The sequence below is a fragment of the Perca flavescens genome, chromosome 1, assembly GCF_004354835.1.
Source record: "Perca flavescens isolate YP-PL-M2 chromosome 1, PFLA_1.0, whole genome shotgun sequence".
Lineage (NCBI taxonomy): Eukaryota > Metazoa > Chordata > Actinopteri > Perciformes > Percidae > Perca > Perca flavescens.
Window position 1 is genome coordinate 10,340,731 of NC_041331.1, and position 26,738 is coordinate 10,367,468.

At 40.0% G+C, this 26,738-nt stretch overlaps 1 protein-coding gene across 1 annotated transcript in view; it reads right to left on the minus strand.

The window, feature by feature from the left end:
- The window catches only part of vps35 (VPS35 retromer complex component), a 41,002-nt gene continuing 14,264 nt past the window's right edge, over positions 1-26,738 (minus strand). The window contains exons 6-17 of the mRNA XM_028573617.1: positions 23,045-23,264; positions 19,184-19,267; positions 16,727-16,836; positions 16,330-16,426; positions 14,991-15,139; positions 13,237-13,444; positions 8,022-8,177; positions 7,244-7,366; positions 6,974-7,153; positions 5,563-5,802; positions 4,719-4,862; positions 1-1,550 (exon numbers count right to left, since the gene is read on the minus strand). Coding sequence (XP_028429418.1) covers positions 1,371-1,550; positions 4,719-4,862; positions 5,563-5,802; positions 6,974-7,153; positions 7,244-7,366; positions 8,022-8,177; positions 13,237-13,444; positions 14,991-15,139; positions 16,330-16,426; positions 16,727-16,836; positions 19,184-19,267; positions 23,045-23,264 — 1,891 coding nt within the window. The 3' untranslated portion in view covers positions 1-1,370. The remainder of the gene's footprint in view (positions 1,551-4,718; positions 4,863-5,562; positions 5,803-6,973; positions 7,154-7,243; positions 7,367-8,021; positions 8,178-13,236; positions 13,445-14,990; positions 15,140-16,329; positions 16,427-16,726; positions 16,837-19,183; positions 19,268-23,044; positions 23,265-26,738) is intronic.

Sequence of the window (26,738 nt, forward strand, 5' to 3'; positions counted from 1 at the left end):
TATTGTTAATTGTTATTTTATTTCAGCAAATGACAATGAGAATTGGTTTTTTTCTGTATCTGATTTACAAGAGGGTTTTCACACAGATTTAAAAAGGGGAGGGAAAATGGTCAATTCCCTCTCCAATGAATCAACAATAGCTAAGAAAGAGAAATCATCAGACACTGTCAGAAGCTGCAGCACATGTATACATCAGTAGGTTCTCAGTATGGCAACTTGTCAACTAGCATACAATCCTGAGAAATCTCTGCACCCCCCACAACATACTAACCCCAATGACAGTGTCATCAAGCAACAGGATATAATTAATCAACAACATTTGGAAACAGTCAAGACATTGTAGTTGGTGGGATCCATGTAGAGTAAACTGAAAACCAGGCCTATATTACTAGCACACTAAATCAGGCAAACACATGCTGCAGTTCTGAACGTGTCAATCCATTGGTGAGAAGTTCAGAAATCAACAATACATGAAATATGGAATCCATAGAGAGATGAGAGACAAATCTGATGTTATTAAGAAGAAGCACTGCTTAAGCATGAGAGGATCTTGTCCAAATATGACAATTTTCCCACCTATAAATCCCTAGATTTGTAAGGTTATCTGTATGTCTTTGCAGCCCAGCTGGGACAGCAGAAGAACTGGATCATGCAAAATGCTGCACAATTATTAACTGAATTGACCGACTAGATGATAAAGACACGCTGTTCTAAAACATCAGTTTTTAATGGAAACATTGTTTGCACTGTTCCTGTGGGGCCAGAGTTCGCATGTAGTTTTGTTTGTTCCAACATGTTTAAAAATAGCTACAAAGCCATCCCAAGGAACAGCAGAGTTATTCAGGGGTTATTCGTATGCAATACAGCTGTAACACCAATACTAGATCCTGTAGCCGTTATACACTCACGCCAATACATTCACTTCTCGATATGGAAAGATGCGAACACGCGAGGGGTTGATGACTCAGCAGGTACACCTACAACAGCTAATAAATCTATTGACAATCAAATGATACAGGTTAAAGACAAATTAGCCAAGCAGGAATTCATAAAGGAATAGTGCCTACAACTTGCCACAAGTGCACGTTAAAGCTAAGTGCAGTGTTGTTGGCACACGCTTCTCAAAATGTAACATCTCCAACCTGTTGCAGAAAACCGTTCTGCAAGTGAGGGACGGTGAAGAGGAAATGATGCCGAAAAATTAATAAAAATAAAAAGGAGTGAGTACTTTAGCTCTTCTTGATATTTATTTTTATTCCCGGCCTACAGGATGGGATTTTGTGAGTTCTTGTGAGTGTGTGCTGTTGTATATTTATAATATAGTGAAACATCTATGGATGGACTTCACATCCTTCCAACCTGCGTGAGTTTTAAAGAACCAGGCCCTCATAGGCGGGGCCCTCAGACTCGGGGGATTCTCTCTGCAGGCGAAGATGCTCCAGTGTGTTGTGGAAGTGTTTGTTGATCTGCTCTGTTTCCTCACTCGCCTCCAGGTTGGGAAGGTCTTCTCTGATCTTCTGGATAAGCTGGTTTAATACCTGGACAGTCACCTGGACAGGTGGAGGACGAGGGACAGTGTAAGAGTTACTGTTTGTAGTGTAATATTTACATAGCTTTTATTGACTGCATTCACATCAATTGGAAGTGACTGTCTTTGTGTTTTGAAGGTTAAAAGCAAAGATGTTAGATGTACATGTGCACATACTCATTTAAAGCCATCAGAATGACAAAACTGAAAACAACAAATCAGGTTCTTGTTTAAATGACATTTCTCAAACCTGGGGCCTGTTGCACAAAAGTAGATTGAAGATATCCAGGATAAATGAAAAAGCGCAGCTTGACTTAGTATGATCCGCTCATCGCGGCTTAATCGGTTGCGCGTTTGCCAGACATGGGGGACTCGAGTCACATGACTTGACTCGAGTCGCAAATTTTAGGACTTGAGACTTGCTTGATTAACATTCGTAAAAGACTCGACTTGACTTTGACTTGATATTCATGACTTGAGACTTGACTTAGACTTGAGTCAAATGACTTGAAATGACTTGATTTTCTGTTTAATAAATATATTTTTCCCCCTCCGATATTGAGGAGGAGTTAACTTTGCGATTTTAGTGCTGTTGCATGCGCAGGAACCGTTGATATGATGACGCGGCGCGCGGCGGCAGACCGTCAGTAAACAACACTGGCTATGGCTAGTAGGCTAACTTAACGTCATGGATCCCTCTCATGGGCGCCGATACCGTGGGGGCTCGAGCTCCGGAGCACCCACGGAAAATACTGACCGCCCACGAGTGCCAGACTGCCAGTTCATTTTTACGTTAATCTAAAAGTAAACACTGCAGTTGTGGAGCGTCTTTCATAGTGTGATTGGTTATGTCGGTGGCATTGATTCTTAATTTTCCACGAAGCTGATCGCGGTTACGTGCCAGTTAAACTTTTCATCTCTGATTCTATCTGTATTTGTGAGAAGTGGCGCTGTCCTGGCTTTATTATGGCGTGTGTGTTTGTGTCGGCCGCTGTCAGTTTCCTAAAGTTCTGAAATGCAAACACTTTTTTGTAAAGGGTGTGCGCGTGTGAGCACCCACGGAGGAAAACATAAATCGGCGCCTATCCCTCTGCACAGAAAATAATAAAGTTTGGCTATAAGGATTACACATCTGACCAGGCAAAGAGAAAACATGGCAGTTTGCAAGGTCTGCATTACTTATTTCCGACGTTGAATTTCATCAGACACTTCAAATCGGGAAAGATTCGGGTTCCAGTCCCCATATTCAGCTTAACCACTACTTGGACGTATGTGATGGACAGAAGTCGCTTCAGTTTTTGGCCATGAATAAGCACACCCTCCCCTCTTTGTTCAAGGTGGCGGTAAGAGCGAATAAAACTAGGCACACATACATACACAAAACACAAACTGCTCTCTCTCTTTCTCTCTCTCTCTCTCATAAACACACACACATGCAGACGTAAGTATGTGAATAAAGCTAGACATCCATACAACACACACTGCACTCTCACACACGCACATTCACTCACCAATATTAATAATTTTTCACTCACTCTCTCTCAAACACGCACACATTCACTCACAAATACACTGTCAAATATCAACATATACTTTCCATTCCATGTGACAAGCAAAGGTGGTGGGATTCAGCTACTCTTAAAGAATATTTTTTTTCTTTAAGAGAAGGAAAGATTAAATGATGTGTCTCATAAAAGTGAGGCATGTTTGAAGAATATTAGCCTATTTGACTTAGGAAACATTATACTTTAATTGTTTGAAGGAATTTCATGATTTAATGTCATGTTTGAGGCATATTGAACAATGTTGATTTATTGTTGGCCTAATATCAGTTTTAGGCTGTGCTTTTTTATCTGTGTTAATTGAAACTCTTCAGATGTATGTGGACGCAATGTCTTTTGAGTAAACAATGCAAATAAAATTTCAGCAGTTCATAATCACTGTCTTTCGCTTGTTTAAAAATGGAAACTTTGGTATGACTTAACTTGTGACTTGCTTGACCAAAGCTATGACTTGACTTGACTTGCTTGATTGTCACAAAAAATGACTTGGACTTGCTTGAGACTTGAAGGTTAAGACTTGAGACTTGCTTGCGACTTGCCCATGTGTGACTTACTCCCATCTCTGGCGTTTGCCAAGCCAGGATCAGACGGTGAAGCTATGTCAAGCCAGGTGTAGATAGCTGGGATAAGTGCACGTTCACGGCTTTCTTAAATAGACCACAGTATCGATCACAGATTTACTGATGCAGAAATGGAGAATACGCGTGCGGCACATGTTTTCACCAGCAACTAATTATGGAAAGTTATGAGGAGGTGAAGCATATAATATGCAAAAAAGGGAAATACGGCTGTTGTTATCAAACGGAGATTAAAAGCCTGACAGACAATAGCGGACCGACCGAATCCGTATGGATTTAAAAAAATCTACTTACTAGTCTTTCCACATTTTTTACAAAGTTGTACATTCTGTTTTAATTGCTTGAATATGCTTGTTTTATGTGTTGGCTTTATTGCTGTATCTGGTTTTATGTGCTAAATGTGCTGGTTTTACTGTAAAGTGTCTTTTAGCCTACCATGTAAAGCACTATTATTATTATACTATTAAATGTATTATTATTTAGCTTACTTTGCCATATAAGTGAGCAGAGGGAATTAATGTTCCTCGGGAAATTTACTCTAAGGACTAGGCTTAATTTCAAACCCTTATTCATCTAAACAACTGCAATAGTAGGATTTAAATCAAACTCATGACAGCAATAGTGACAAGTAATGCATGTTAATAAAAATAAAGTGGAACACATTCAGAAGACAACGGAATAACTTAAACGTTAAACAGGTTTATTTCGGATCAGAGCGGCAGCTGATTTAACACATAAGACTCCAGGATTAATCTTAGCCTGGCTGTTAGCCTGCTCTGGAGCAGGCTAGCTGCAAAGAATAAATTGCCATGGTTACTTGGCTGGGTTTAATTCAACCTGCTTTTGTGCAACCAAATCAAAGCTAAATTCATTCAGGATAACTTGAATATCCCGGCTTAATCCCTTATCCTGGTTTTGTGCAACAGGCCCCAGGTTACTGCAGAGAAACAACAGTAACCTGGGTATTTAAGATAATTCAAAACGTGACAGTTGCTAACAACACAGCTTGGAACAGGTGTCTTAACCATGTTGACATTTGTGATGTCCTACCGCATCGTTTTCTCTCTCATAGAAGCAGATGTATCTGTTGAGGATTTCAATGAAAAGCTGGACTTGCAGTGATGGGTCCATACACTGGTTGGCAATCTTCAGGGCTTTCTTTAGACACTCCATCACCCGCTTACCATCGCGGATCTAATAATGCAACATCAGTACTTAGCAATGACAGCAGTGGAAACAGATCAAGTGAATCAAAATGAGTCCGAATAATGCTCTAGCAAACTCAGATACAGTATATTATTGAAGGATAATTGATGGAAAATCTAAAAGACAAACAGTTTCCTTCTGTACCCATTATCTGCATTTTTCATTAAAATCTTTTTAAGGCATCCTGGTAGCACAGGGGTTAAGAAGGTAACCATGTAATGTTATATCCCCCGGTTCAAACCTACTCAGGGACCTTTGATGTATGTCATCCACCAGCGTCCTCTCATTTCCTGTCCCCTCTCTAATGTGTTCTATCTAATAAAGACAAAACTGCCCAAAAAATAAACGTAATTTAAATGTGGCGCGTTAACACAGGCTAAATGCATCTAAAGTCCAAAGTAAATGCTACAGTGTGCTTAAGATTGATAAAACACTTATACAGTGTCATTTATCGTCCCCATTTTAGTATAACGGTTTACTCCCTGATTGTGGAAGCTGCAGGTCCCATCACAATTGCGAGCTCCGTTTGGTTTTGGTGCCATTATTACATCAACAAACCTTTACTCACAGTGAGTATACTGGTGGGATGTAGTGACAGCACGGCACATTTTAGTTCCCTTCGCAGGTGTAAACATTTTTTTTCAGATACAAGTGTTTGTGAAATAGCATAAAAACAATTCCAACACACCTCTTCACCATTTTTTTCAGTGCTGCGACCTGACCAAAAGAGATGGGCGCAGATACTGACGGCTCGGCACTGGTCAGGCTTCTTCAGCAGCTTGGAGGCAGCCAGCGCACACTGAGTCCTCAGCGGCTCATGGTTTTCCTCGCTGAAACATCGCATTCGCTCAAAGGTACCAATGATCAGTGTGATGGCTGCCAACTGGGCTTTAGAGTCACTGATCTCATCCTCGTACAGAGAGAAGGCCTGGTGAGGGAGATGTATTGAGAAGCAAGAGAAGAAATGCAAAAGGTGGTGGGTAAGGAGGGAGAGAGGAAAAGGTTTGAGGCAAAAGATGTGAAAAGGAGAGAGGCAGAGGTTTGGTTGTTGCAATATTTGAGAATCAAAGCGAAACAAAATCAATGAAACAAATCACCACAATTGCCTGTGGAATTTTTAACCCTTGTGTTGTCTTCCGTAAACCTTGAAAAAAAATTTCGACACCTTTTTTTTTCTTCACAGTTTGTTTTTGTTTTTTCCAATGTTTTAAATTACATTTTCAGCGCTTATTTCTACGTCCCTTATTTTCTGATATAAAACAAAAATTGAAAACGGGTCAATTTAACAAGGGTTAAAACAGTTTTGGGGTCTCAAGTAGTCATCAAATATTCATAATTAAGGCACTCAAGTTGCTGTGCTACTTTTCTATGAACTTAAAATCACAAATTAAATTTTGCTGTAAAAAAAGAAAAAAGAAAGCTCCCACAGAATATTTAAATTAAAAGCCCATGTTTAAGTGTTAACAAATCCACTTGAACAACACAAAACAGGATATAATATAAAATATTTCGAGTTATCATATGTTATCTTTCTTTATGTTACTGGAGTTCAACTGACTGGCTGCCCCTCTCTCTATAGCTGTCTTAAATGAAGTGTCCTCCACACTATAGGCTGTAGCCAACCAATTATATCCGAGATACAAAATGCACAAGCGTTTGTTTAAAGATATTTCCCTCATACATTTTCAGTTAGCTAGACCGACAGTTGTCTCAAGCTTTTTAATTTGTACAGTAAAATAAAAAAACAGTATGCGAAACTTTGAGTGTTATTTTGTTTATCATCTTCTGTATATAATATGGTTGAGTTTTCTAGAGCAACACCACCTAAAGCTGTTCCCAATTCAAAAACATTTAACTCTTGACAGGAATCTGTGAGGCCAGCACGAAATGCAAAGGTTCAATTATAGACTCTAAAAATCACATTCTTTAGGTAGGTGCTGAGGGTTTATTAACTTAACTCAGGTCACTTTCAGATCTGTGCTTTGGTTATTTTAGCCAGGACCAAAGACGTGCTGCTTTCACTATGTAGCCTGTGAAGACACAGTGTGAGCCTGAATGCTCAAGAGATTTAAAGGAGACTGTTTAATTAAACATTGTACCTGTGACATGAACTCATAAGCAACAGTCTCGTGGTTTTCAAAGCCAATCTCGCCTGCAGCCAACGCCCCCTGCAGGAAGAGTCGAAGAGGCAGCTCGGCAAGCTCCGCCTTGATAAGTGCACTGATGGTCTGGTGGGCGAAGGAAAAGATCTTCTGACACTTCTTTTCCCACTTGTCATCCTGATGGGAGACACATTTGGAATAATTTAATAGTATAGACAAAACTAGGAATACAGCATGTGAGATGTAGTGAAAGAGATGTTTGCACACCAATGAGGAGTTCTCCTTGTATCTGAAGGCCAGCTGGTAGGCAGCAAACACCAGAGGAGGGAGTGTGTAGCGAATCCTTAGGTTCCCACCCGCACCAAAGTGTTTCCGGGCTGTGTTGAGAATCTGACCACAAACCAGAGTGTTAACGTTAATGAACAACAGCAAAGACATTGTGGCTTACCAACCCCAACAGAGAAAGTTATAGAAACATGAAACACACAGCAGTTTTAAATCCAAAGCATGCCATAAAGTTACAGATTTTTAAATGCATTTTCATACTTTCAAGGCAGCCACTGGTTTACATTCATTTCCTTATGATGTAAATCAATGAACAGTGTGTAATCCATCAAGGTGCGCATCAAAGCTATAGTGCGTAGTTTCTTTCTCCCCCATGAGGAATTTTAAGTAATGACGACAAAACTGTCGGCGAGTCCACATGACACAAGCCTTCCATGACTGCGCACCCCCCACCCACCCTCCATGCAGTTGCTAGTAGCCAAGGAGACACGGAGGATTAAAAAAAATGAACTCTTCAGGTTAAGGTAATTATCTTCACTCGAGCTTCCGCAAGGGAACGTCACTGGACACCAGTCTTCTGAACATAGCCATACTGAGAAATACAGAGAGAGTTGTGTGTAGCTGATAGTCTTAATTAGCTTTGTAGCAACTCATTTGGCAATGGCTTGATTGTAACAGAAGTTCATTTGATTTTATTTTAATATGTATACATCTAGTTCATTCACTGGCATGCTCCTTTAATGTTGAGGAAAGGACCCACAAGATACTGTTGATCCGGATCTTCGGAGTGGAGTAGATGGATGAAACGACCCACAAGGCTCTGTTCCTCAGCAAAGTCCTCAGGGTCAGGGTCATCAGCTGGTTGGTCTGGCTGGTCCTGTATCAGTGTGGATACCAAGCTCAAGATGGCGTCGACCTAGAAAAACCAGAGAGGGAGTAAAGAGTTTTGATTCCAGGATCTTTCCTACATTTCCTTCCTGCTTTTGGCTGATGACATATGCTGAGGAGGTCATGGGTCAGAGACAGATAAAAAATTTTGCCCAGTAAGTTACAGTAGTAAGAGAAGGCCACACATTTAACACTAAGTAATACGGCCTTGTTATATGTACAGGATTTCTGATGCCTTACACTCTAGGGCCATCAATGAATATTCTAAATTTGAATATATATATTTAAGTTGTATATATTGTTAACATTAAAAGGTGCAATAAGTTATATATGTACTGTATTTAATCAAAAAAATTACCATAATGTGGCATCAGATATTAAGGAAACATGCCAAGTTGAAATACTATGTTTTTTTGTAACAACAATGCTAAAGCCAGTATTTTCTCCTTTTGAAATTTTCGTTCCGTGACGGAATGTCTGTTTGCGTTTTGGCCTGTGTGTTATCAACTGCCCATTTTGACAGCCGGGCCAGTTGGCAGATATACCTGTAAAAACGCAAACCCAGTGCGCTACAGCTGTAGTACAGCCATGGAAGCAGCAAACAAACAAAAGGGATCAACGGAAAAAGATTCATTCTACCCGCCCTAAAAATAAAAAGCTTGCTATCTTTCTAAACGGTTGCATAACCAGAGACGAGGTAATACACGGCTAAATATTGGTAGAGCTGGGCACCGAACGTTGATACTTTTATGGCACCGGAAAAAATCCAAAAGCGACTAAACGCGTACACACACACACACACACACACACACACACACACACACACACACACACACACACACACACACACACACACACACACACACACACACACACACACACACACACACACACACAGTTAACTACGTCGTCAGCTCTGTAGTTTTGTTGAAGTCACAGTGAGTCACAGCAATGCCGATAAAGTGGTTTCAAGCGTGGTTACAGTTTTTCAAAACTTCACGCAGACAGCGTTTAATGCGATATGATATTAATGGCGAGCCGAAAGCGGTCACGGTCATAGACAGTATATAAGAATGGACCAACAGATCCCATTGCTCTGGACGGAGACCAGTGAAAGCTAATAGAAGCACTTTTCTGGTGATTGCTAGAGTTACTGCGCAGCCTCCAACTGAGAGAAACAACGTAAATGTGACGTCAGCAACCTGTCTGAAAGTTGTAAGTCTTCTGGTAGCTGTGCCAAGAGAAATCTCAATCATTCCCAATCTTACAGAGACGGAGACCGTAGGTATATGTAAGGAGATAACATAGGCACAGGCTAATTACTGATCACTAACATGCTAGTTAACATTAGTAATTAAACCTAAACCGCTCATGTAAGTCGAAACTGCCTGCGAGCTTCTCCTGTACTATACGGTAATTTAGTTTAGACAAGGTAATGGAGCCTTTTATACATTGTTGTGTTTCTTTAGAAATAAACAATGCACAAATAGAGTCTTTAAACGCTTCAGATGTAAAGTTATTCGCTGTCAAAATGAATGCTAGTCAGTGGAATGCTAACGGGACGTCATCACTTTTTAGCATTAAAATGGCGCAAAATGGTTTGAGTTCTGAAGTGAAGCTTACCCCCTTGGTCGTGCGCGGTGTGGTTGACGTTACACTTTCTCTTAGAATAGCAGGCACAACGGTGGTTTCTTTGCCCTGATGACTGACTTACAGGCTGAGCTTGTAAGGCAAGGCAACTTTATTAATGTTACTGAGTGAGCAGTGTTACAAGAATTTTAACATTTTGATAACGGTTTTGATTCACAATTAAGTTGGAAAATAAAAGCTTTGTGTTTAATATATTTTTGTTGATGTTGAAATGGATTTTAAAACATATGGTATCGAAAAAAGTATCGTTAGGAACCGGCATCAAAACTGAGGTATCGAAATTGGCACCAGATCAAAAGATTTTGAATGATGCCCAGCCCTAAATATTGGAGATGCTTTGAAATATGAAGACAGCGTAGAGCCCAAAAGGACACAGAGTTGACTAATTTCCTCCTAAACAGGTAAGCGTTGAGCTTCATTCATTTATATCACGGCTAATGTAGGGAAAGACATTTTCGGTCATTTCAACATTGATGTGCTCACATTAAATTATATAGAGTAACATTACTTAGCAGGTGAAGTGTTCCTGACTGGTGCTAACGCCGCCATGCTAATAAACGCTAACTGCTAACATAGGATCCATGACATACTGTATGCCAGAAACCCCAAGTTTGACTGCATCATAATGGAAACATGCAATGTAACTTTGGCAAAACATCCCATTGCCTGAATTGTTGGATTGGTATGTTTTACAGGTCGCTTTGCAATGTATGTAGCTAATGTTATGTTATTGTGGCTAACGTTACCATCGTCAGCTTCACAGTTATGATATTTTGGACAGTAAGAGGATTCCCACTTTATTACAAACTGGCATGCAACCATAACGTGTAATGTACTGACTGTACAGTGTATAGACAAGCTCTATAACGGGTCTGGAAGTAGCAGTACCGAAATTGTTTCCCCGCTTCTGTTAAGCGGGCGTAGCCCAGACAGTGACTGTGCCCTGGGTACAGATGGCCGCAAGGCCGTGGTCTTTTTAGCGGTCGTCGCCGTTACGGTTATTCGATAAAAGAGGACTGTCAGCTGCGTACAGAGCTCCACGAGAGCACATGCTTTTATTTTTACCGTCAACATAACAGCATCTAGCAACTCCTCTACGCTGTGGAGTAATGTCTGGCAATGCAAGACTAGCATCAAGCTAACATTGACATTGTGTGACTGTGGTATTATTGCACGTTATATGGTTAGGAATCTTTAATGGGAGTTGTGTATGAGGAAGGACATGTTAGAGACACGGGGAGGAAGGGAAAAAACGTGTGGTTGAATGTGGCTACCCAATAAAGAGGTTACACTAGATAATAGTGAATCACACTCCTTATTTATGAAATAACACGACAGTGACATTGGTTTTAGCGTTCTCAACACTTAGTAACTCCCGAGAACTTTGACGCTGGGGAGGAGGGGCCGGGGGAGACGACTCTTTCAGTATTTTGAATTTGGACTCCAGTAACAATTTTAAACGCTAGCTGTCAGAATCAGTATTGGATCCTTAAATATGAAAATAAAGATTTGATTGATTTGGAAAAAAATAAAAGCAGCACTAGTGCGGCTGTCTGCCTCGCATGTTCTCGTGTGGGCCTGGGCCGCTGCTCTCTAAACAACGTTCCCTACAAAGTCTGTCTAATGTCCAATTGAGCCCAGCCAGAGAATTCCCAGCGAGCGAGTGGGCGTGTTCATGACCTTTCTATCATGCGGCTGGCACAAAAACCAGAAGAAAACAAACATTCAAAAGGTGAAGAATGTATGTAGCACAAAGATGCAAATAAAAAAATTTAAATCTAACGTGAGAGACGACAAGATTCAGGAACTTCTGTCGGTAAGGGCCAACGGCGAAATCGTCAAATTCAAGGAACGACAAGAGACTTTGTTGTTTATGACCGAATTACAAACCTAGCAGTGTGATTAGTGTCATGTCCTGCCTACAGTCTTTAAATGAAGTTTTACTTTTATACAGGATTATTTTAGGATTTATTTTTGTAATGTAGGTATGTAGATCTTTTAAAAAGACATGTTTATGTTGAAATAAATATTCCTATACAAGTAGTGTCTCCCATTGTATTGGTTCGCCTTCTTGTGGACGTAATGCGCAAAAATAGTTATTCAAAATATATTTGAACTTATGTTTTTTTGGAATGAATATTCAAACGTTTTGACAGCTGTATTGCCCTGTCAGTTGAACAATAAGATGCTTTAATGATGGAGGAATGAGGAATTGACACATAGGTCTAGCTTATCAAAACTAGCTTAGTAACATCTGACCCTGTGAAGAGTATAAAATGTAATATATGGTTGACATATCTGACCTGACACGTCATCCAAATGCTGTTCAATATTAATGTGAACTATCATAGTTCGAGAGCGGAGCCTGCCCGGCAAGTCAGATATTCAAAAGGTGTACCATTAAAATACATTTTATAAAAAAATATTAACAATAATTTCCCTTTCACTCTTGACTACATGAATAATACTAAATCATACACATATTTGTCAGTGTATACATATACACCCACATGTACAAAGGATTTTTAGGCAAGTTTAAAATGTCTCCTGACCGCCTAAAAAACAGTTATTTTTGGAAGATATGTTAAAGTAACTTGTGAGGCTGCAGTGACTTCCCGTTTATAGAGTTTTTTTAGTATACGTTACTAAATCTTGATTTATTGTTGTACATTTAGGGGTTACAGCATAGCTAGGGACCCATTTCTTAAGGCTGCCAAAATTACGCCAAAGTCTACCAAAGCTGACATGTGCCCTTTCAATAAAATGCAACTACACAGGGCCATGGGAATCACCAGAACTGTGGTTGGTCAGCTTGTGTTTCCTCCTAAAAGCTAATTATGCCAGTAGAGATTGTTGATAGTGAAGATAGCGTTAAGGAAAATGAAGATTCAGTCATCTTTCCAGCAAAACCACCTCCACCACTGCAAACCTTTTGCGCACTGCTAGAACGTAAACATAGGGACTAATGGCAGTAGTATCCAATTTAGTCATGATGCAAGGCGAAATAGCAGTTGCCTAGATGTAACTTCAGTTCCATGATTACGTGCTACGGTCGTTTTATAACACACAGTTAAGTGTAATAGTTTATGTGAGGGTCAAATAAAAGCAGGACACAGACTGTATCATGTACAATATCTAGTGTTGTTGGGGGTGCTATCTAAGGATGAAATCTGACGCTACTTCAAAAAATATTTCCATCTATGGCGGCACTACCATGAAGGTCTTTAATAACAATCAAAGTAAAGTTGCAACCCAATCCAGTGCTCCTCGGAATTAAGTTAATTTTGGACAATTGTGTAGCGGCGGTTGACGTCCACTGCTAATGTTCAGTGCCAGTGAGCGGTGTGGTCAGGGTGCTGTGTTGGTGTGTAGCATGTCTGACTGCCTATCCTCAACAATTAATGTCCTTGTGTTTTAGTGGTAGGGAGGAATCCAACCTGTTCCTGTTCCAGAATGGTGGTGTTGTAGTCCAGTGTGTTGCTCAGCACATAGCAACTCATGCTCTTGCGTGACTCATAGTCAAAGTACTCAAAGAGTGGTGGGAAGTGCTTGAGCTGCAACACGGTCAGGATGTTGTTGTAGGTATCCACTGGGATCTTCAACAGTCGGGTTAGTTCCTTGGACACTGCGCTGCTGGTTGCTATGCTAGGGGAGGGGAAAGAACGGAACGGGTAGAAGTGTGACACATGAGTGTGAAAGAGTGCATTTAAATGCCAATCATTAACCTTATTCTATCCTGTCTGTGATCATGTTTGTGATAAAAAGCTTTACATGGAGTAACAATGAAACATGAGTATGACAGTGTCCAGCTTTCTGATCACTGTCCACTCTCACGCTAACTCAAAGACTTCGACTCTCCCTCTTCTTTTTTTGTTGTTGGTCCCTATACATTTAATTAATTAAGACATGTAGACAGAATGCGGCCCTGTATGATTACGAATCTACCGTTGGGATCCTCAGTTACATCATCAATCTGCAGTGGAATAGATTTATGTATTAATATTATCACACCTACAGAGTTAAGAGTACGAAGATGATAGAACCTGTCCTGGCCACCTTTGTTACCTTTGTAATTGCCTCGTTAGCTAATAGGTCTTTTTCTGTAAGAACACAATCTTGGCTTTTAACGGTTTTAACCTGTTCAAAACCTGCTTTAACCCTTGTGTTGTCTTCCCATCAAGCTTCAACATTTTTGACGCCTTTTTTCAGTTTGTTTTTGCTTTTTCCAACGTTTTAAATTTTTAAATTTTTCTTCTACACGTTTTCAGCACTTATTTCTACGTCCCATATTTTCTGATATAAAAATAAAACTTGAAAACAGGTCAATGTGACCCGAAGTCAACACAAGGGTTAATTTGGTCAGTTTATGCAGGCCTCTACAGTTCCATTAAATATATTCAATTAAAAATATCTGTCATTTTTTACAGTGGGTAACAATAGGAAAGCTGAAATAACCAAAATGATTAAATCCCTCGGTTTTTGCTCTGCATATTGGTGACCCTCCTCTTTTAATAGTTTCTCATCATGTTTTGAGACTGCCATGAAGGATAAAGCAAGAAGACATTAAGGTTAATGAATAAAGTTGGTACCGTAATAAACAGAGAGAGAATTTTCCTAACCCCAAATATGAACATGCCCAATTTGAACATACGGGAAACCCTAAACCCTTCAATATCTTCCGGCCCGTCTCAGCTCGACTTAAAACAGCTGATGGCGTGGCTGCGACTCAGCTGGTTGAGTCCCTAGTGCTGGTTTTAGAACGCAAGAGACGTCACCTATTTCAACAGCCAAAAGAAGTCATCTTGTAAAGCCGTAAATCAGAGAAATAAAATCATTTTTGCTGATTCATCACTAGAAATGTAACTGTAGCAAGCATCTCTCTAACATTATCCACATTCATATTTATATGATATATTCAGCTACAAAAAGCTGAACTGAACTGGCAGGTTTTAGAACGCTACAAACCGGCAAGTTGTAAGTTGTGGCAAGTTTCAACTTGTCTCAGTGCGAATCTTTGGTGTGAACTGGGCTTAATGAGGAATCCCTCTATTGCATTTCACTCTCCCTCTTCTTAACCACATTTTTGTTTGTAGATTAGATGCATGTTTTTTTTTTGTGGGTCTCATCCTCTTTTATGCACTGTTACCTGGATAATTATTGTGTTCTTAAATCTCAGTGTGTTAGGACTTACTGTTCCAAGTTGAGCTTGTTGAATATCTCCACAGTGCTCTCCAGGACCTTATCTACGTAGTCCACACGGTCAGGGTAGCATTTAATGGCCAAGTTGATGAGAGAGACCTGCAAAGAGACTACGTCCTCTGATGGCATGTCCTGGCGAGACTGGAGGAGGAAGAATCATAGAATGAAACTGTCAGCATGGTCAGTCCAACGGTTTGAAATTTAAACTTAGAGTCATCATAACTTGGAGAACGATAGCTTAGTAAGACCGTTTTGCCTAACATCATACTGTAAGCAGTTGACATGAATGAAAGTTGACCAATGATTGGAAGAGTCATCTAATTTTCTGAGGATTTCTTTTCTTTTGACCTACACCAGAATGGGAGAGAATATAAACTTTTTAGGTTGTTCTGACATGAATCTTATCAAATCTCCTCTACACCTTAAAACTGACTCAACAATATTTAATAGTTTATTACTATACTTTTTTGTAGGACAGCAACATCTGTTGATTATTTTCTTGACTAATTAAAAAGGTGCTCTAAGCGATGTCACAACATTTTTTGTCACATACAGCAAACATCTCCTCACTATCCGCAAGCTGCCTGTCCCCTGTACACTCTCTGTAGACAACCCAGGCGCCACAAACGCCAACAAAAACTAACCATGCCAACCTGCACCACCAAACATAAACAAGTCTTCCAGCCAATAACAGACCAGAAGGATTTGGGGGTGGGGGTTAGGGGGTTAGTAAGCACGGAAGGGAGGGAGAGGGGACAGGATAAGGAGGAGGGAGGGGCGAGCTAGCCTCGTTTTGTTAGAAAATACTTTGAACGTCAACAAGAAGTGCCGTCACCCAACATTGCTTGGAGCACCTTTAATTAGTTGTTTGGTCTATACAATTTTGATGTTAGTGTTTCCTAAAGCCCAAGATCACATCCTCAAATGTTTGCAGCTGTACTTTTTGGTGCACAAAAAAATTGTTAAGTCTACTGTATAGTGCTTAGTTTCTGTCTTCCCCATGAGGAGAAAAAACATGATTGACTCTTCAGAAGAGCCGGACGACACAATCTTCTGAACATAGCCATACCGAGAAATACAGAGAGAGTTGTGTAGCTGATAGTCTTAATTAGCTTTGTAGCAACTCATTTGGACGACACAATCTTCTGAACACAACCATACTGAGAAATACAGAGAGAGTTGTGTAGCTGATAGTCTTAATTAGCTTTGTAGCAACTCATTTGGCAATGGCTTGAATGTAACAAGTTACACACTAAAGCTTTAAATCATCAAAGTGTGGCAATCATTAAGTGTGTACAGACTGACTTTTTGTCTTACAGAATATAACCTACTTGAATAACAGTGGCCACTTGCTGAGAGAAGATGTCAAACAGTTTGATCTCAGATGGAATACCAGGGCCATCTTCTCGATGAGCAAACAGAGCGAGTCTGAAAAACAAAATAGAAATTAGCAGAGAAAATCCAAGTACATTCCCACTATTTAGGTCACAAAAACGGATCACTATTTCATTCTTCTTTAAAGAGTAACCTTGCACTAGATCTTTGAGTTGGTTATTACACGTACATTCTCTTTAGTATACTATCCTATTGATCCTGGTCCCATTTTATAGTGTTATTTTCCTTTTCACAGAGAAAGGCCAGTTATTCTATCCCCTAAAAACTTTCACTTATCCTGGGACAAATTTGAATCCCATTAGCTTTGTTAATTTTCAGTGAATCAAATTGTACCTGTCGATGAGGGCAATGATGATGTTCTTGACATTGACATGTTGATGGAGCTCAGCACAGGAACGTAGGAAAGGGTTCAGGGTCTGAAGGTGGAACTCATCTGGGAAAACCTTACAAGATGAGATTATTTTAGTTCAGGAGTGTAGGGCTTCACTTATACTTGAAGTGCGTGGAGGTACAATGGACACAACAGACAACATGGATTCAGTGCAACATCTAGCCTACTCTTCTGCTACTATTCATAACGATTAATACCATTACCATTTAGTGTAGTACCATAAACTTTATTGGTGAACCACAGAATTGCATTGAATTACATCCAATAATTGCCAGATAAAAGTTGGGTTTTCACCTCCCCCTTTTGTCCATACACACACTCCCTCAGTAACCCACGACTTCACGGTGTACGCCTGAATGGGGTATTACGTTCACCCATGTTAAACTCAAACCAGACCACAGACGGCGGCCACACCTCGCTCACCCTAGTGCTGAACACCAGAACCCCCCAGGTCTGTGCGCTCATAAACTGTAAAAATAATGGACGTAGCATCAGTGGAGTCACCCATTGGTTTGTGGACTGCCATTTTGAAGCCTTGAGTTCAGCAATTTGGCCCTTGTAATTTTTTTAGTTTTTTAAACCAGAAGTGACGATTTTTTGATGAGAGGGTGGAGCTGGGGAGGATGATGCAGCTAAGCCAATGTCATTTATGGTTTCAATGGCACTGCACTAAGCTATACACTAAAGACAGAAAGTCACCAATTTTCAATTAGCTGAAGGGAGTCATCCAGTGGAGTTTAACCGGCGGACAACACTGACCTCCAGATACTGGCGCTGATCACCTGCATGTACTGCAGTACACAGAAAACTGCTAACTTTCCTTTAAGTCAGCAGTTAACGCTAGCAATAGCTAGCAGGTTCTACTGAATGCATAACAGGACATTTTTAAGTGACCAAAATGTTCCAATCACCTTTTATGATGTGATAACACACAGTGAGAGGGTCAAAGTTTAAGAGCGCATTTAAGAGAAAATGAGGAAATCGTCAATCTTGCAGGGTGGCGCGCAGAAAATAAGCTACTGCTCAACGTCAGCAAAACCAACAAGCTGATTGGTGATTTTAGGAAACAGTGTTGTACCACCAGATTACAGAGCTTTAACTCCACCATAAATGATTAACATGGAGCTTTCTTTTGTGCTGCTTTTGCACATAACCATACCACTACCCTCATTCCTGAACTTTAAAAATTCTCATTTTATACAGTGTATAGTTTTTAATACACATAGTACTATAAACACTTTTATATAGTTTGTTCTATGTAGTTAACAGATCTCTCTTGAGAATGAGAACCCGTTTCTCAATGAAATTACCTGATTAAATATTAAATAAAAAACTGTTTATACGCGTGTGTGTGTGTGTAGCATGGATGGGGCTACAACAATATTTCATTGTACAATCAGTGTTGGGGAGTAACGGAATACATGTAATGGCGTTACGTATTCAGAATACAAATTATGAGTTACAGTTACAATTTAAATTTAAATAGTTACAATTTAAATAGTTGGTATTTAGAATACAGTTACATTGTTAAAATCAATGGATTACATGACAATACTTCTCAGTTTCACAAGTTTATTCACTCTGAATAAATTAAGACAACTTAATGCATTTTCCAGATAGCTATTTGTGTGATCAGTCACAATGGAGTCGGAACCGACAGAGCCAGGGCAGCAATAAGTTTCTATCTTGGAAATTCAAACAGCATTTCACATTAAAGAACGAACAGGGAGAATGAAATACAGCTAACTGTGCCGTGCAGCCTCTGCTTGCCAGCAACCAACCTCCTTTCAGCTCCAAATTACTCCACTTCCAACCTGAAGAAGCATCTTAAAGTAAGTTATTATTTTAATTAGCCAAGGGTAGTCGTCTGCTGTAGTTTTACTGGTCACCTTGCTATTTTAACATTGACGTGCAACTTTACATTCTCCTAGGTGCTGATTTACTAGCTCCAGAGCCGTTTAAAGACTATAGCCCCTTTTGACATGCTAACTAACGTTACCTAAAATTAGCTTGTGGTAGCTTAGACTGCAGTTCGATTTTTGTAGTATGCAGTTCGGGACTACCAATACAATAATCTATCCGCTTGTTCAGGTACACATTCAGCTAGTTGGAATAAAAAGAAGACACCATTATAGGCCTGTTTAGTAAGCTGGATGTGATAGCCGCATTCCTACACTTATAAAATGCAATTCAATGTGGAAGTAATCTTGAAGTAATCCAAGTATTCAGAATACGTTACTCAGATTGAGTAACTTAACGGAATAAGTTACAAATTACATTTGTGGGCATGTATTCTGTATTCTGTAACGAAATACGTTTTGAAAGTATCCTTCCCAACACTGTGTACAATGCTGTATTGTATAATGACAATAATAAAACCTTGAATCCTAGGTGTCTACCTGAATAATGCACTCCATTAGATACTCCTGAGCCAACGAGTCTCTGCAGTTGACAACCTGCTCCAGCACTCCTGAAAGAACAATCTGTGGAGAGAAACAAACAAAGAGGAAAACAGTATTACAGATGCACTGATAGACCGGCCGGTGACTGGAATTGGCCAGTTTTCACGTGCTTGGCCCGGCAGGTCAGTCTGACATTGCCGATTTCATGCCAGTCAATGCTACAATTACCTGACAACATAAGTTATACAAGTTACAGTTCTCAAGGACGTAAGCACACACGGACGCGACAGCACAGTCTCTTTTTCCTATCTCTCAACTTTTCCGTTGAGAGATACCAAAATCACATTGTTTTAGTTGGATATTGAATGTGATAAGAAGGAAATGGTTCTAACAATGCACTTTAGATGTGTGTGAATTTCCAACACCAGGAGTAATTTATATAGTTCTATTTTATAGTGATCCATTATCTGTTCAAAACATGTTCTATGTAAAATGTTTTAGACTTCTAAAGAAAAGCTAAAAAATAAATATTTGCGTGTGCTGTAAAGTGGTTAGAAAAAATTAAATCGGAATTGGCTAAAATCGGTATCGGCTGGGCTAACTCAATGAAAATCGGAATCGGCCTAGAAAGTTGTAATCGGTGCATCTCTAATTACTAGACAGATAACAATCTGCCCACAGGGCTAAATGGTTGTACAGTATGTGTCATGATACATGTCAAATGTAGCAAATAAAAACACTAACAAGGGAAAAGCAGCAACGTCCTAGAATAAACTGAAACACATAAAGGACGAAAAAATAGATTCTGAAAAAATCTCGATAAAGACATCACCAGACCAACTGCAAATGAGAAATAGTATGGAAACTCTCAGTTCATTTGTGATTTCCAAGGGGCATTATCAACAGGAGTAAACCCAAATGCCTTTGGACGCAATTGGATAGACCTACAACCAATCAGAGCAATGCCATATACGATGTAGCGCTGAGCAACGGACTACAGCATGCAGAGATGATCTGTGTTGCAATTTAAAATTAAAAGGTGTTTTTACTTTGGCTGGGAACCAGACAAATCTGCAAGCTCATATTTTATTTGCTGTGTCAGATGCAAATTTTACATTACCAAATGTAAATTGGTCTGGCAATGTCACGCTACGCAATGCAACAACAACAATAAAAAGTTCCACATCAGCTCACGGTTTTAGTCTTTTGTTGAGATTATGGATTCTTATTGGGCATCAAGTGAAACCAGTATAAAACCAGCTGTAAAACCTGCTATTTATGATGATAGTTTGACAAAAAATTAGCACTGGCCGACCAGGGGCCAGATGCATAAAACTCTGTGTAGATTCACGACAAAAACAGAGTGTAGGCTACACACAAAGACAAGAAATATGCATACACATTCTTTTTGTCAGATTTCTAAAGCTGTACGAAAGCCTGATGGCGTTTTATAAATCTCAATTATTGAGGAGCTGGGCGCACGTGACAAGCCACATTTCCACTCGCGCAGTTAAATGGACGTAGAAGCCCCCTAAACATCCACTTGCATATCAATAATTGCTCCTCCACTCATTAACCTGTCAGTAGAAAATACAGCAAAGAAGAAATGCAGTTTGACTAACTATAGGTATGTTTCCATCCACATGTTTTTATGCAAATTAAGTGATATCAAATGAAAAATGACTCATGAAAACAGCAAAATTTGATTCAATTTCATGAATATCGACGCAAAGCTTATACATTCGGTCTCATCAGATTTTCTCTAGATCGATATACGGCTTATGTGATAAACGCTGATGGAAACGTCATTTGCCGAATAAATAATGAATTGTGATTACGTTTTAGGTCATTTTATGGTTAGAAGTTGTGAAGACTGCACGCTGAATACTGGTAGTGCTGACGCAAATGTGCCTTAAGATGCAACGACCGTCTACTACAGCCTGTAGTACGATTGATGGCCCTTTCTATTGACAAAATCCCTGCAGCCTTCAGCAGGGGGTCTAATCGCGGGACGTGAGTCCTGTCTATTGTGCCATACACCTGTGGCACAAGGTGCGCTCTGGAGTTACGCAGCAAGATCTCATGCGCCTCATCCACTCTAGGTAGGTAGCCTATATATATACCTTTGCATAATCCTCATTCGTATGGCATTGCACACATACGTGTATGCGTAAACACACGGTGGTCTTGCTGACCCCAAATGTTTTGCCTACCACCCTGTGCTCTGCACATGTAGCCAGTTTTTATAGCGCAATGGCGATACGCTTCTCCATTGGAACCAGAGGGCCATGGCTTATCTGGGTCAAGTGACAGGCCAATAAAATTACTCAATATGGTCAAATCTGAAAATGCTTAAAGTGTCTCTAAACCTTTGGAGCGCTCTTGTTCCCACACCACAGGCCGCCTCCATTGTCGTCGGGCATTTACATGCATCTGCATCATCATAACGTTTCCTTAATTAATCACATGCTTCATCATTGTGACATTATCGCTATTTCTGGGCGCCTGGTTAGCTCACCTGGTACAGTGGGCACCCGTATATAGAGGTTTACTCCTCGACGCAACCCTTTGTTGCATGTATTTCCCCCTCTCTCTAACTTTTCAAGTCTAAGCTGTCCTATGCAAATAAAGGCCTAAAATCTGTGTTGTCTGCGGCGAAGGCCCATTGAAACTGAAGGAATTATTATTCTTCCAGCAAATTAATCGCCTTTTTGAGGGTTTTAACATACTCAAAAAGTCACTAAAATTGGCGGTTGCATCAATTCTTGTGAACATTTACGTGTTTTAAGGGTTTCGGGAATAGGCGCGCAAAAATGGCTCGCTAGCGCCCCCAACAAAATTAAAGAAATTGAGCCCCCTGCAGTACGTTTAACGTAGACTCTCGAAACTTGGTACACATATGAAGCATGTCAAGACGTACAAAAAACATAATTGCAGCCATACCCTAAACCCAACAGGAAGTCCACCATTTTGAATTAAAAGTTCAAGGTTTGTGTGATTTTAGCCATTTCCACATGTCGTACTTTAACAAACTCCTCCTAGAGATTTCATCCGACCAACTTCAAATTTGGTCTGTGCCATCTTAAGACGTTAAAGATGAAAATTTATTAAAAGAAAAACTTTTTGTCCTAAGGCATGGCCGTGGCGGGGCGGCCATTTTGTGCGTTTCGCCATCAAAACAGGAAGTGGGTGTAACTTGAGTGTACATTGTCCAATTGGCTCGAAACTTTTCATGATTCATAAGACTAACTCTAAGGACATTTACCAGACAAAATTGAGTCAAAGTCATAGCGTCCCCTAGTAGCAACAGGAAGTAGGCCCAAAACTATATGTGCTATACTTTAACAAACTCCTCCTAGAGAGGAGGTGGAGGAGTGGTGTCCACCAGTAACCCTGACGTGTGCAGAGGAGCAAGGGCCTGTCCAACGCTGCTTGCAGTCGCATGCTACTTAATTTATGTAGCTTCACAATGCTAGTTGCACCTGCCATGAGGTCATAAGACTTTATTTATCGTAATTTTTGTTTAATTATTTGCATTTTGTCCACTTTTCTGGTTAATTCTGGTGAGGCTATATAAAAAGGAAGGTGATTGTATATTTATAACTGTTCATCAGTTTGATGCACAGGCTGCAAAGTGCCATCGACAGACACTAGTATATACTTTTACATTTATTGCAATTGTTTTGGAGCCTAAAGGTGATCCTTAATTAAACTATCATATCTTTCTAATCTTACTTAAACCATTGGAAGAAAAGAGTGTTAACTAAAGTTTTATCACTGCAGACAAATATCGCCACTGTAAGGATTCAATTGTAAAATTAATCTTATTACAAACAACAGACACAAACAAAGACACACCTGTTTGTACTTGTCCACGTTGACACCCTCCAGCTGGCTGAGGCGAACTAGGTTGGTGCCCACCAGAATCCTGAGCTCTTGTCGTTCCTTTTCTCTCTTCTCCCTGTCTCGGCTGTGACCCTGATGCTGCATTCGAACCCATAACTTGTTCATTTCGGCAAAGTTCAGAAGGACAAAGTCGATGGAGTCATTGATATCACCGGTCATCTCCTCTGTTCCCCTGTGGAGTTACGTTTAGAACAGGGATGCATGTCAAAATATTCTCTAATATAACACTCTAATATAAGTGAACCGGTTCTGGAATCGTGCCTCCTTCATTAATGACGGCATCCCTTGTTTAATGTCAGGTCTCTTTCTAATAAGATTTTTATTCTAAATGATTTTATTACTTCTAGATACTTTGATTTTGTGCTCCAAAGACCTGGTTCAAGCTAAATAAACACAGGCAGCTGGGGTTCAAGCTAAATAAACACAGGCAGCTGGCTGAATTATACACTCTACTATCTATTAACAATTGCTCAAGTGTTCAGAGACTTATGTTTAAAATTTGTGGTACAGATCCAGTCATTCTTGCCGTTATTTACCGAGCTCCTAAACCCAATCCATGCTTTAATGTGAATTTTCTGGATTTATATCCTCCAACTGTTGAATCCTGGCCCAGTCTTTCACCTTTTTCAGTCAAGCATCCCCTGCAAAATGTGAGGAATTTGCTAAATTTTACTTTACTAATCGCATGTCTTCTATTAGAACAGAAATTGTTCTCACAACTATGATAATCAACCTAAAAAGAAATTCAGAACAATTTCGGACCCTGAACTCTGCAAGATTGTTTCAGAGTAAACCTGCAACCTGTTGTCTTGACCCTGTCTGCAATACACTTTTACAATTATTTTAATTGTGTTTTTAAAGGGGTGATAGAATGCAAAACCTATTTTACCTTGTCATAGCTGAATAATGACAGTTTAGTGGGTAACTAGGACATACATAGAACCTCTAAATCCCATTGACACCTCTTTCCTCTGCAAATCTCACAATTTGAAACTGCCTCTGAAAACGGGCAAATCTCAACAAGCTGCCTAGTTGACGTCAACTCGGCGGCTCCTCCTCATTTGGCTCTAGTCTCTCTCTTTGTCATGCCCCAACATTTACATAGGCTACACAACTAACCTGAGATCAGTTAGTCTTCTGAATCTAGGTCGTGCAGATTTCAGAAATTGTATACATTGTTCATCTGCTATTTTACCATTAAATTCACTTCTGAGACTTTTTTACGCAAGAAATCAACTACGTAGAGGTCAAATATGGGCCGTTTTACGAAAACTGAAGTCTAATTAGGCCTGTCACGATAACAAATTTAGCTGGACGATAAATTGTCCCAGAAATTATTGCGATAAACGATAATATGGTCGTTGAGAGATCTAATGAATGAATGAATCTAATAAAATGATAATGGCATAATAATAACACCTTTTCAAAGATCAATAAACTTTTATTTCCAAAAGAATATTTAACACTGGAACTGGAAGATATTTTAAATATCCACAATAAATGAACAACCAAAAATAATAAATAAAATGGACTCTCACGTCTGTTAACAAAAGATTTACTTGAATAAAACCCAAACCCAATCAAAACGTTAACATTACCTCTTTTTAGCATCTTACATCACACTTTCAGTCACTATGACCACTACTACTGTCAGAAACATTGTGCCAAAATATGAACAATAACGTCACTGTCAACAGGCTTATCTGCTAATGTTAGCTACCGACCATTAGCTTGAAACCATCCAGCAAATAGACGGTACCGTAGTCCTTAGGGTGCTGTTACCTGAAACTGGTGATTTAACGTCACCGCTCATTTTTCACACAGTTTAACATCAAAACAAAACGCTGAGTGAACATTACTAGCTACGTTTTTAATGTTGGTTTTGAGCGGTATGCACCCCCACTAACCTGGAAAACGGTTTTAAAACAGTAACGTACAGCGTGTCCGAGGAATATAGCGTTCTCCTGCAACGGGAGTCAGAGGCAGAGGGACCATCACCACAGCGTTCGCTAACGTTAGCTTCTTGTCTCATCTGGGGTCTGATAAACAGTAAATTCATCAAATTCAGTGTCCACAATGCTATTTTCCAATAAACTGTAACTGTCATATTTCACGGGACCTGCGTGAGTGCGGATTTCATGTCGCGGCTTTCGTCGCCGTTTGTCACTTTGCCCAAGATTGAGTGACAAGCGTACTCGCCCGGTTGTTGTATTTGGTTGCCATGACTTCGCGAGTGATGACAGTTCGCTTCAGTTCAGTAGAGTAGACGGCTCTGCATAGTCGTGTAATTAAGACTTTATGACTTTTCATAAACAGCTCAAGGAGCGAAGGTGCGCCCTACATGTACATAGCGAAAACCCTGTTGTGCGTCTGCCCTATTTCTGATACCGTGGCGGCAGAGGAAAACAAACAAGCATGTAAATGGAAATTATTGCGGCCTGAAAAATTATAAAGCTCATTTTATTTATCATGCGATTAATTGATTTATTGACTATTGCGACAGGCCTCTAATTGCAAATTTTGTCCGACTGTGTGTCGGAGTTCAGCGGCCGGTGCTGCCTGTGTTGCTGCCTCGCCGCCTGGTCTGCCTTCCTTCACAGACCCCGGCCTGCTGTGAGCTTGATTGAGCTCCGTCACGGCTGGCAGCCCACGGCATTCCATACCCGTGCAAAGTCACCATTTTGTGGGTGAATGGACTACCAAACGCCGCTGCCTGGACAGAGCTCCAGAGCCTGCAGCTCCCCTCTTCCTGCTAAATGGCCGGTGTGTGAGTGAGAGCGCGGTCAGGGAGCTTGTTATGCCAGCAATCTCTTACCACAGGTTCCAGTTAATCTTATAATGTGTGTAATTATAATGTGTTGAGTTATTTAAACAAACGATTGGTGAAATAAACGCCTCTTGTCCGCGAGTCTCATTGATAGAGCCTGCGGCTGGATGGAGCTAGCTCTATCAATGAGAGCTAGCTAGCCTCCTCTTAGAACTCCTCTGAAAGTCACAAAAATTAAAAAAATTTAAATCTGACACCATTGTTAGCTTTATATGACCTTGGGGTAGAGGATATATAAGTGGCGTGACGAAATTCAAACTGTAAATATACACTAATTACGCCGAAAATGAAGCTAACCAGACGCAATCTGTACACATAGGATTGAAGTGACAGTTGCAGCTAACGAAACCCGTAGTGTTCACAAAAATTCATTAAATTGGAATCTGACACCATTGTTAGCTTTATACGACCTCGGGGTAGATGTTAATTAAGTGGCGTGATGAAATTTAAACTGTAAATATACTCTTATTACGCTGAAAATGAAGCTAACTATCCATGATTTGTAGCTACACGTAGCTAGGATTGAAGGGACAGTTGCAGCTAACGAAACCCCTAGTGTTTACAAAAATTCATTAAATTGGAATCTGACACCATTGTTAGCTTTATAAGACATTGGGGTAGATGTTATGTAAGTGGCGTGACGAAATTCAAACTGTAAATATACTATAGTTATGCCGAAAGTGTAGCTAGCTAGTCGCGATATTTTCCCATTGTACTGAATGGGACACATAACTAGCTAGCTGCTCCTCCTAACAAGACCCCTCACCTTCATAAAAATGCCTTAAATTCAAATTTGAGTGTTAGCTTTTGTTAGCTTTG